This window comes from Balaenoptera musculus, chromosome 3 (genome assembly GCF_009873245.2).
Source record: "Balaenoptera musculus isolate JJ_BM4_2016_0621 chromosome 3, mBalMus1.pri.v3, whole genome shotgun sequence".
Classification (NCBI taxonomy): domain Eukaryota; kingdom Metazoa; phylum Chordata; class Mammalia; order Artiodactyla; family Balaenopteridae; genus Balaenoptera; species Balaenoptera musculus.
This window is the reverse complement of record NC_045787.1, coordinates 131,512,545-131,525,097: the sequence shown is the minus strand read 5'-3', so window position 1 is coordinate 131,525,097 and position 12,553 is coordinate 131,512,545. Positions and strand designations below refer to the sequence as shown.

At 40.0% G+C, this 12,553-nt stretch overlaps 1 protein-coding gene across 1 annotated transcript in view; it reads right to left on the bottom strand.

The window, feature by feature from the left end:
* The window catches only part of SGCD (sarcoglycan delta), a 418,508-nt gene that overhangs the window by 114,353 nt on the left and 291,602 nt on the right, over positions 1–12,553 (bottom strand). The window contains exon 6 of the mRNA XM_036847060.1: positions 482–554. Within this exon, the coding sequence (XP_036702955.1) occupies positions 482–554 (73 nt within the window). The remainder of the gene's footprint in view (positions 1–481; positions 555–12,553) is intronic.

The window sequence follows — 12,553 nt, the reverse complement described above, 5'->3', positions numbered from 1 at the left end:
TTATGGATATCTGATTAACACCAGTACATGGAATACCCACAGAAAGTAGTTCTAGCACCGTATCATTCCAGAAAATGGGGAGCTTGTTAGATAGAAAAAAAAAAAAAAGTATTGTATTTACAGTTCAGCTTCTTTTAAACACCACTTTTCTTTGGGCTGATCAGCACCAATTACTGATTAGTTCTCTAACTGGAGAGGATTTTGGTACCACAAAATACATCAGGAAATACACACCGCAAATGAATGAATCCTAAATCTCACAACTCCAAGACTGGCAACCACTTCCTCCAAACTTTCAACGTTAAGTCCTCAGAGAAAATTTTCTCTTAGTTGGAGCTTATCTTCACATCCTTTCTCATCTCTCCCAGTTCATATACTCATGATACTGTTACATCATAGATATTGAAAATGGATCATCAACCAGTTGCACAAAGAGAGCAAAGAGCCACTTAATCAATGCAAACCATACTCAGAAGTTTACCTTAGTTCCTTGAAGGGATCTGCCCTGACATTAGGTGTCTCTATAGATTTAGGGAACACTGTGCCCTCTGCTCCTGTAAACAAAAGAAAAAAGCAAACAGAGGTTGGAGAGTTGGATGTGTCACTGGGAGGCACAGTCAGCATAATGAATGCAGCTAAATGCAGAGAATCCTCTATACAACCCAATACACAGCTATTCTGCCCCTGGCTCTAGGGCAGGTCTCCGTGCTAGGAGAGCATTCAGTCAACTTATGCAAACAGCCTTTGAAAAAACAAGGAACTCTTTTGAATGTGTTCTTGCTGAGATCAGAGTGAGGCCATGAGGCAAATTCCATGTTGACTTAAAAAAAAAAAAAAAAAAAAAAAAGATGCCTAGAAATGGCATGGTCTGACTCATGTCTCTCATAAACTATTAACAGTCACCCAACTGGAAGTGCTTTGAAAACCAGCAGCTGAAATTCTGTTACTGCAGCATGGGGCACAAATCACATAACACATACAACATCTAAGAAATGGGTTAGATGGTAGAGAATACTGTAAGACTGTAAGGTATTTGCCTAAGGACAATTAAGCCAAAGTTTTTCAGTAAATCAAGTTTTACACGATAATCTTGAAAACTTAGAACACTATGAGGGATCATTTGAAGTTCAGTGCTTTTACAATTTGAGTATTAACATTGATCCCCGACCCAATCTACACATTTAGCTCTTGACTTTGCTATAAGCTTTTATCTTTATAACTTGTCAACATCAGCTGAACCTTTCCAGCCGTAAAGATTGTGATTATCTAATTTGTCTGCTCCCAAAGTGTCTTCAAATCATTTAAGCCTCAGTTTATCACAGACAATTGCACTGGATATTTGTTTTTCAATTAAACTTAGCCAGGCAGTATCCTGAAGTAAAGGTGTTTATTTTTATATGCTCAGTGTGCTTCTCTGATGCTGTAAGAAGGGACGGAATAATATCTTGCATTCATGTGTGAATTTCTAGAATCCTCTTGCATTGTTATAATGTCTAGAAATCCTCTACTAACCACTGTTATTCCAAATCCAGGTTTCTCCCAACATACTAATGACTCTAGGAAAATGAACTGATTTCCTGGCTTTTGTAGCAACTATTGAAATATTTAATCTTTTTGATATGAGTGATAGACCACTGTAAGTAAAATCAGAATTTTTTTTCTGCCTTAGAATAAGATATGGTCACTAAAAGAATATTCTGGTGAATAATAACTATTATTCTCAGCTAACGTTTTTGAGTGACTACCACATTGCTGGATACCATCATAGATACATCTCATTTATTCCCTGCAACAACCCCATAAAACTGACAGTTCCAGTTGGCATAGAGACGCTCCATGTGGGGACCTTTAAGATCGTTCTCTGCCCGTAGACATTTCTGCTTTCCAAGATCCCAAATCACATCATTTCAAATATACAGGTACATTTCAAAATGTACCCATAGCCCCGTTAAATACATTTTTTGGTGTAAATTTTGTAAGAATGTTCACTGTTTTATTAAGTATATATTATTTATTTTGCTCTAGTGATTGAAACTTTACTGTGTTCTTGATAACTGTGATGGTTAATTGTATGTGTCAACTTGACAGGATCAAAAGGTGCCCAGGGCTTCCCTGGTGGTGCGGTGGTTGAGAATCTGCCTGCCAATGCAGGGGACACGGGTTCGAGCCCTGGTCTGGGAGGATCCCGCATGCCGCGGAGCGGCTACGCCCGTGAGCCACAGTTACTGAGCCTGCGCGTCTGGAGCCTGTGCTCCGCAACAGGAGAGGCCGCGACAGTGAGAGGCCCGCGCACCGCGATGAAGAGTGGCCCCCGCTTGCCACAACTGGAGAAAGCCCTCGCACAGAAACGAAGACCCAGCACAGCCATAAATAAATAAATAAATAAATAAATAAATAAATAAATAAATAAATAAATAAATAAAAAAGGTGCCCAGATATTTGGCTAAACATTATTTCTGGATGTGTCTGTGAGGGTGTTTCCAGATGAGATTAGCATTTGAATAGGTGTGCTGAATAAAGCAGTTTGCTCTCTCCAATGTAAGTGGGCATCATCCTATCAGATGAGGGCCTGAATACAACAAAAAAGTGGAGGAAGGAAGTATTCCTCCCTTCCTGCCTCACCCTGTGAGCTGGGACATTGATCTTTTCCTGCTGTCCGTGGTCCTGGTTCTCAGGCCTGCAGACCTAGACTGGAATCAACACCATTGACTCCCCTTGTTTTCAGGCATTTGGACTCAGACTAAATTACACCACTGGCCTTCCTAAGTCCCCATTTAACAGACAGCTGAGTGTGGGATTTCTCAGCCTCTATAATTGTGTGAGCCAATTTCTTACAATAAATCTCTTTTTCTGTATAGACCTTATTGGTTCGGTTTCTCTGGAGAACTCTGACTAATACAGTAACTGAGTAAGAATGGGGTGGATTACAAATTATAATGTAGCTTTTGTTACATATGTATTACATTTGGTTTTGCAGAATGTCCATTTCCCCTCTCCAACATTTTTGGGATCCTTTGAGGAGCACCTAGGTCAAAGGCACTGTGGAGGCTGTCACGTGGATAAAACAGGCTTGCAGAAGTCACAGGACAGTGACTGACACATCGGAAGGTGGCTCTAAGCTGTGTGAAACCCAAGACCATGCCCTCAGCCATCTCTCAGTGCCATCTTGTCTGTCACTGAACAACTCCCTTCTGCTGCTACTGTAGTTAACAGGGACTTCTCTTTGACGTTCTTAGAGATGCTTGGTTCTTAGCCATTTGAGCTCTATTTAAAAATATCTATATCTACATATTTAAAGGAACAATTATATATCTCAATAAGGAGAGGAGAGTTATTTCTGTTTATTTACATTGTCTCTACTCCCTAGTGTCAGCTCAAATCTCCTCTACCTCTACCGAGAATTCCATGAAAGCTGCAACAGAAAGAGCATTACCTCTTTCCAAATCAGCCATAATTGTTTGACTCACCCATATGGCAATGAGTATGGCCCATGGACAGCTTTCATTATTTGAATTGTTTCTAGAATGCTGTAACACTTAATGTTTCACCTCTTTCTCATGCCCACTCTTTCCATCATTTTATAAGATCTTTGAAGTCAAAGAAGATCTATTTTGCAACTTTGGTGACTGTACCAAGTAGGTGCACACAGTAGGACACAGATTACACTTATTCAGACCAGTTGTCCAAATATGAGGAATGACCGGCTCTTATGAAAAATGAACCTCCAAAGCTCGGGCCATTTTCTTTATCCCATCCAAACTCTGTACTGAGCCTGTTTCTTTATTTGTCAGATACAATGACAAAACTTCATCTGCTACTTTACTTCTTACTTCTGGCTATACTAGGCTCAAGAGGGAACTGCTCTACTGCAGCGGGGGGCGCTGAGCTCTGCCACCCTTTGAAAGCAAGGCCAAGGGGGAAAAAGGGTGACAATAAAGTCATCCAGCACATTACAGATGCTCACTATCTGTGTTTGTGGAAAGAACATGGTCTCCTTTGAACACCTGAGCTTGGATCCTCAGCTCTCTGACTTGCAAGCGCATTTGCTGTGCTCCTGGCTGAGTGTGTCTTGCTCTCTGTCCTATCCTTGTTGTCTAGCACAGCGCAGGCACTCAACAAATACTTGTAAGATGACTACATACACTCATTAGTCACTGAGCACACACTATTTGGGATTTACCTCGCAGACATTCATCTTATCTCTTCAACTAGATAGTAAGCTCTGTGTGGGCAGGGGCAAGGTCTTATATAGAATATAACCAGATTTGACTTTAGGTTCCCAAGACTCCTCCTGGACTCAATTCAACTAGTACTACCACTTCTATGGGAGTACTACTTTACTGCTATAAAACTCCTCATACCTCACATATTAAATGAATGTCTAAAATCACACCCGGGTGCGTTTTAACTATACCACTAAAATAAAGGAGTATGCTTATAAAGGAATGCTATTTGGGCTGAATAGAAATATCTCTTTAAAGTAGAATAAGATCAGAAGGCTTGTGTTCTCTTTCCCAGACCAAGGAACCTGCTTATCCTATAGATAAGAGAACTGGGGCTAAAGACATGTGGGGCTCATGGTCCTATGGCCAGTGGGCACTAGAGCTGAGATTCACATCCGGGCATCTGACTAAAGAACCCACATTTAGCCCCAGTGCCCTAGTGCCTTGTTTTCTCAGTGCCAGGCCAATGTGGCACTCATTAAATGGCAAGCGAGCAAAATCCAGAGGGGATGGGCTCTGACAGGTGGAGGAGATGGGTAACTGACAGGCTCTGGTTGTGGATGAAAGTGAAGGGCAAGACACTCATGCTCCTTTAGCTTCCATCATCCAACAAGATGCCCTTTGATTTTTTGCTGGACTTTGGCCATAGGGGTCCACATGTCCCATACATACTGGAGGACAGACACATGCATATGACTTCTCAGGGGAACTTATCAAAATCTCTCAGTAGCTGAGCGACCTTGGGCATGAATCTCTCTGACGCTCAGTTTCCTTCTCTGAAAGAAAGAGATATGGGTAGTACCCTCATCTCCCAGGGATCTTGGAGACTAAATGAGATCTCTGGTACATAGCAATCATCAAATGACAATTAATAAAATACTACTACTAGTACTAAAATGTTCATGAACCCTATTCTTTCCTCCTCTTATTTGGGTCCTCTATGACTCTTAAAAAATAACATTTTAAAAGCACTTACTACAAAGTAGAAACTATTGAAACTGTCTTCATTTGATCATGAGAATAACCCTGTGAGGGAGGGACTATTAATTTCTGTTATTATGGTTGTGGAATGTGAGATTCACAGAAGTCAAGAAATTTTTCTATGGTCACACAGTGAAGAGGGGGAGCCAGGATTTGAACTAAAGCATTTCAGCTCTGAAACTGATGCCCTTGACCCTACTCTAGACCCTCATTCAGCAGATTAAGTAACTCTCTACTTGCTCAGATTTTTATGAAACATGAACGAATACCCATGTTTATAGTCTCAAGTAACACCTGCTAAATCCCTTATCACTCGTCTTCTAAAAATAATTCCCATGTGCAATGAAATGAGATATTAATACATTTCAAAAAGACCATTTCTTTCCAAGTCCTAACAGATTTCTGATTTCCACACCATTTTTCACTTTCCCAAAAGCTGCAGAGTGGACAATCATCCATCAGGATGAATTCCCCCATCCCATCCTCTATCCATTCTTAGATAATAAATTATTCTCAATTTTATTATCTCAAAAAGGTTTCTATTAAAGCCATGCCTACTGATTCCTTCTTTTGACACGATCTAATTTACTGGCAATAAATGTTCATAAACAGGTGGGGTGAAAAAATCCATAAAGCCATTTCAGCTTTATTTTAAGTTCCATTTAATGTCCCTCAGAAATGATTTCATCAATGTGTTTCCATTAGCTGGTTCTCTGCCCAGTAACTTAATTCCACACAATCAATCAGGAACTTATAAAGCGTGTGACAGGATCTTTCTAAAGTGTTTTGAATCATCATAAAGATCAGCTCAATGGCTCTTTTTTCCTACTAGCAAAGGTAGGAAGTAAACTCGTCAAAAAAATCTCTAATGCACTTTGTTGCCATAGTAACAAAAAAGCCAGTTTCTCCTCTCTAGAAAGTATGCTCAAGTTCAGAGGTCAGTTTGGTCATGCTTTTCCCTCAGAGTGTCCTGGATGTCAAGAGCCCTGAAATCCAGTCCTATCTCTGTGATGTTGGGCAAATCACATAACTCTCTCTGGCCCTTGATCTCCTTCACTGTAAAATGAGGGATGGGATGAGAAGTGTCAGTGCTAAAGTGTTTTCTCCCCAAATTTAAAATTTCATAAGGTAACAATCTAATCTAAACAGAAGACTATCTTTAGCCACCTCCATTCCCTACCAGGAAAACAGAGCAACCCTGGGATATCAAAGGAAAATGTTAAAAATGTTCTCAGTGTTTAAGGAAGAAGCAAATAAAAGCAGACAGACTTGTTTGTCCAATTCAAACTACAATTAACTGGTAGAAATAATCACCAGAAAATAAACCTCATAAGAGAAAAAATGGTGAAGAACAAAATTTACTGTAGATGAGAATAACTAAAAAACCCAAAAACCTGGTTTGTAACTCTTCATTGATCTGGGGAAATTCAATTGTATAAAAATAAGAAACATTAAAGTGCCTAAATCTGTACCTGTTGAAAATAGCCATGGACTAAATACTGGAAGAAAAATTTAGATCTGCAAATTATGATATAGGAAAATTGGACTTGAGAGAAACATAAGACACAAAAGAAAAAATTATCATGATAGAAGTTATAATTAGTAACACTGGAGTTTAAGAAATTTATGATAAATCAAATCTTTGTTGTACACAGAAAAGAACTACTCTTACAGACACTAATTTCAAGAAAAGCTTTTAAAAAGGGCAGACATGGTTTAAGAGTACTGTAGAAAATTGATGAAGGAATTAAACTAGCTTAATGGAGTTTGCTCTGGTAAATTCTTTCTAGACATACATTCATTAACATGGGCATAATTATGATGAATGCTTTTATATAAATGAAAATAGACTAAAAATCATCTTTGGGTTAAAACCATGGAGCTAAAATGTTTAACAGGTTCCACATGTGAGTTAAAATATCTGATGACCACTGTTTGAAGTCAACGTTCTAAGTTTTCCAATTCCTGTTGCTTGGGTAGATATATCCTGAATGACAGTCCTTAATAACAACCATATTTTACTTGATAAGGCTCTATTTTCATACCAATATTAGATTATAAAACAGAGAAAGGATGTCAATCTAAAAAATGGTGATAAGAAAATGGGAGAAGCAACCTAAGTGCCCATCAACAGATGAATGGATAAAGAAGATGTGGCACATATATACAATGGAATATTACTCTGCCATAAAAAGAAACGAAACTGAGTTATTTGTAGTGAGGTGGATGGACCTAGAGTTTGTCATATAGAGTGAAGTAAGTCAGAAAGAGAAAAACAAATACTGTATGCTAACACATATATATGGAATCTAAAAAAAAAAATTGGTTCTGAAAAACCTAGGGGCAGGACAGGAATAAAGACGCAGATGTAGAGAATGGACTTGAGGACACAAGGAGGGGTAAGGGTATGCTGGGACGAAGTGAGAGAGTAGCATTGACATATATACACTACCACATGTAAAATAGATAGCGAGTGGGAAGCAGCCGCATAGCACAGGGAGATCAGCTCGGTACTTTGTGACCACCTAGAGGGGTGGGATGGGGAGGGTGGGAGGGAGACGCAAGAGGGAAGGGATGTGGGGATATACGTATACGTATAGCTGATTCACTTTGTTATACAGCAGAAACTAACACAACAATGTAAAGCAATTATACTTCAACAAAGATGTTAAAGAAAAGAAAATGGGAGAAAGAATGATTCAATTTCCTGAAATATCAGAGAACTGGGAAACCAAAGACCTGATTTTTAGCGCTGATTTTACATAAGCTTATAGCTGACTGTTGGCCATTTGCCCTCAGGTCTTATTTCCCCATTTGTTGTACAAAGTGGGGGTGGGGATTAGATGGTCCATGAGGCCACCTCCAGCCCTGATGTTTTAGGAACCTCCAGATAACCTGGTTGGATGAACCCAATGGACCAGGAGAGGAGCATGGTAGGTTTGATAAACTCAAAGTTAAATGTATTTAACAAATACGTATTGAGCAGGGGACTGTAGAGGTGAACCAGAGAGACATGGAGCTTATAGACCAGTAGACTGTAGTACTCTCCAGTAGGGTACACTGGCTAGTTCAAAGAATCAGTAATTAAATAAACTCAGAAATAACATACAATAGTGACAAATGGTGATATGGACTTGAAAGGAGAATCAAACATGTCTTTGAAAGTATAAAACTTGGGGTCATAGATTGGTCTGTCAGGTATGTTTCCCTGAAAAAGTGAAGTTTTGCTGATATTTGTTAAGTGATTAGGAACAACCTAGTTAAGAGGGGGAAGGAACGGTAGAAGAGATTATGCAAAGGTGGCAGAGTTGGGAAGCTGAGGTCAGTAAAGAAGATTGGTGTGGCCAGACCATATTTAGCAAGGGCGAGCAGTGTGGGATGAGACTGGAGAGGTGGGTTGGCCCAGGTAATGCAGAGCGACGGTGAAGGTTTTTTTCTTTTTTGGCCGTGCCACACGGCATGCGGGATCTTAGTTCCCTCACCAGGGATCAAACCCACGCCCCCTGCAGTGGAAGAACGGAGTCGTACCCACTGGACTCCCAGGGAAGTTCCACAGTGAGGGTATTAAGCAGACCTGAGCAAACTGGCATTTTTCAAAGATTACTGTGGCTGCATGTTATGGTCTGCATATTTGTGTCCCCCTAAAAGTCACATGCTCCAACTGTAACCTTCACCAGAAGTAAACCATGCTGGTGCCCTGATCTCAGACCTCCCAGTCTCCAGAAGAGTGAGAAATAAATGTCTGCTGTTTAAGCTACCCAGTCTGTGGTATCTGTTACAGCAGCCTGAGCTGTCTGAGACACTGTATCGTGGAAAAGACACTTGAAGAGGGCAAAGGTAAATGAGGCGAAGCAGAGGAGACATGATGACAGCTTGGACTAAAGAACTGGCAGCCAGGACGGAGAAGTGCAGGTGGGTTAGGAAATATGTTAAGAGGAAAACCAATGGGATCTAGTGATGTGCTGGACAAGAGGGAGACAGAGAATGACCACAGGGCCCACGGGAAGATCTGAAATTGAGGTCAAAGCCAAGTGATTAACACCCAAAGCCAGCTGTGCCCACGGCAACCTTACACTTCTCCAATAAAATCTAGCTTCTTTGACATTTGATATTTTAATTTCAATTGAAATTGCCTTTACTTAATACAAGAAGCCGCTATGAATCCAGCTATATTTTTCCTGTGAAGGTACAGGCAACATGACAAAGAAAATTTTTAAGTCTCTCACAGTGTTTACAAGCATTTTTTAAAAAACACTATGAATAATGTAATAATTCTATGAATAATGAACATTGTCTTCTGTGAAAGATAATTTTCTGGTTACTCCAATGTTTTAGCAGAACACAGTTCATATGTCTCCTATTGCTTAAAATCTTTCTAAAGTACATGAGGTAATGATTTTTGCCTCTGTAAGTCTAGGCTCCTGACATGGTTACACTTTGGTACTTAAACATTCTATGATATCTGAGTGAGACCCATTTTCCTGAAAACTAATCTCCTCTACAGCACATTATCCAAGGTAGGTATAAGTGAATTGTGAGAGAAATGATCACAGAAAATTCCTCAGAATTTTCCACAGAAACAGTGCTTTTGGATTTAACTCCTAATGTGAACTTTTGACTTTCTCTTAATACTCTTATGCAGTGAAAAATTCTTTTCAAGGAGGGAGTTGGGTTATGTTTAATCAACAGTTTAAAGTGAACTGAGTAATCAGTGAGGTTGCAGAGGTTCCACTTATTTCAGGATTAACCACTTTGAAGGGGGCTGTCAATTTCTGAAAGCCATCCCCACACATGAGCAACAGACAGATGCAAGACAGTAACTTTGATTGGAAAAAGTCACTTGAAGTAACTTAATCCCCTCGTGTCTCCCTGGCTGCTGGTGGCATTTAATAAACTGCTACTGCAAAACATTTGTAGTCATTACAAGTTGTTTCTAGGATACGTATGAATTATTTTCTTTTTAGGAACTAGGACAGATTCGCCTAACCTCAAAGTACAGATAATTCATTCAACAAATATTTATGGAGGGCCTACTCCATAAATGGGTTGGTGGGGAAAACAGGTTCAGACCTTCCTCCTTAAGGGATCAAAAAACATAAAATCTACAGCCATTCCAAGTGTTAGAATATTTGTTGTCTATAAATATTTAACAATTACCTACTATGTGCATGGCACAATGCTAAGGCAATATTCAGTTTGAAGCTCTGATCTCTGCCCTTATGTAGGTTTATTATAGCTAGACAGAAAGATATTCGAGAACAAATTTAAGTTGATTTTTGATAAAAATGATCATGAACCATGCGTTCTCAATGAGGGTAATGTAGCCCCCAAAGGTACAAAAATTGGTCTTGGAGGGCAGAATAAATCTTAATCCATTCATGTATAAAGCACAAATATACATAAATAGATACACAGTATCTATGACACTAAAATTCCATTGGATGGGTGCAATTAGGGAGAAAAAGGACTGAAATGATTCCTTAGAAGAGTGATACTGGAAAAAAGCGTGAGGAACACTGATGTAAATACTCTGAAGTAGGACAGGGAGCTGACGGAGCATCGAGTGGGAGGCTTGCCATAGTATGGAAGGATCTGCGAAGGCTTCCTGGGGAAACGAAGAAGGAAGAGGAATTAGGCAGGCAGAGAGACAGCTGAGGTGGAGGCGGGTGGACAGAGCACATCTGGAAGGAGGACATGTACGAAGGCCCGGAGACAAGAGGGAGGATGCCACTTTCAAGGAATAATGATAACATCAGCGTAGCCTGAGTGGGCGGAGCAAGACGGTGGTAAAATGAGATTGGTGAGGGCAAGGGGCAAGGTCATGTAGGGCATGTAGGCCGTGTTACAATTTGAGAGGAGTTTTTACAGTTGGATAGCTGATATTCTATCTAAGATACTGTTAGATAGAAGGAATCTGGTCGCTTTCTGCTGTTGCTGACCTGCTGTGACAGCTCTGGACAGCCTACATCCAGAATTATTATTATGTAATAAAAATAAACTTCTGATTTGTTTAAGCCACTGCTTGTTGAGTGTCTGTAATTCCAATAGCTATAGGGCCTGACTACAGGCATACCTCATTTTATCGTGCTTTACTTTATTGAGCTTCACCGATATTACATTTTCCACAAATTGAAGGTTTGTAGCAGCCCTCTGTTGAGCAAGTCTATTGTTGGTGCCGTTTGTCTAACGGCATTTGCTCACTTCATGTCTCTGTGTCACATTTTGGTAATTCTCACAACATTCCTCACTTTTTCATTATTATTATGTTTGTTATGGTGATCTGTGTTCAGTGATTTTTGATGTTACTATTATCAATGTTTAGGAGCTCCACAAACCATGCCCATATAAGATGGCGAACTCAGTTGTTAAATGTTATGTGTGTTCTGACCGCTCCACCGACCGGCTGTTCCCTTGTCTCTCTCTCTCCTTGGGCCTCCCCAATTCCTGAGATACAAAAGTATTGCAATTAGGCCAATTAATAGCCCCACAATGGCCTCTAAGGGTTTAAGTGAAAGGAAGAGTCGCACATCTCTTACTTTAAATCAAAAGCTAGAAATGATTAAGCTTAGTGAGGAAGGCAAGCCAAAAGCCAAGACAGGCTGAAAGCTGGGCCTCTTGTGTCAAACAGTTAGCCAAGTTGTGAATGCAAGGGAAAAATTATTGAAGGAAATTAAAAATGTTACTCTAATGAACACGCGAATGATAAGAAAGTTAAACAGCCTTATTGCTGATATGGAGAAAGTTCTAGTGTTCTGGAGAGAAGACCAAAGCAGTTACAACATTCCCTTAAACCAAAGACTATTCCAGAGCAAGGCCCTAATTCTCTTCAATTCTATGAAGGCTGAGAGAGGTGATGAAGTTGGAGAAGAAAAGTTTGAAGCTAGCAGAGGTTGGTTCATGAGGTTTAAGGAAAGAAGCCATCTCCACAACATAGAAGTGCAAGGTGAAGCAGCAAGTGCTGATGTAGAAACTGCAGCAAGTTATCCAGAAGATCTAGCTAAGATAATTCATGAAGGTGGCTACATTAGATGACAGATTTTCAGTGTAAATGAAGCAGCCTTATATTGGAAGATGCTATCTAGGACTTTCACAGCTGGAGAGGAGACGTCAACGCCTGACTTCAAAGCTTAAAGGACAGGCTGACTCTCTTAGGGGTTAATGCAGCTGGTGACTTTAAGCTGAAGCCATTGCTCATTTCTCATTCTTAAAATTTTAGGGCTCTTAAGAATTATGCTAAATCTACTCTGCCTGTGTTCTATAAATGGAACAACAAAGCCTGGAGGACAGTATATCTGTTTACAACATGGTGTACTGAATATCTTAAGTTCACTGGTGAGACTTACTCCTCA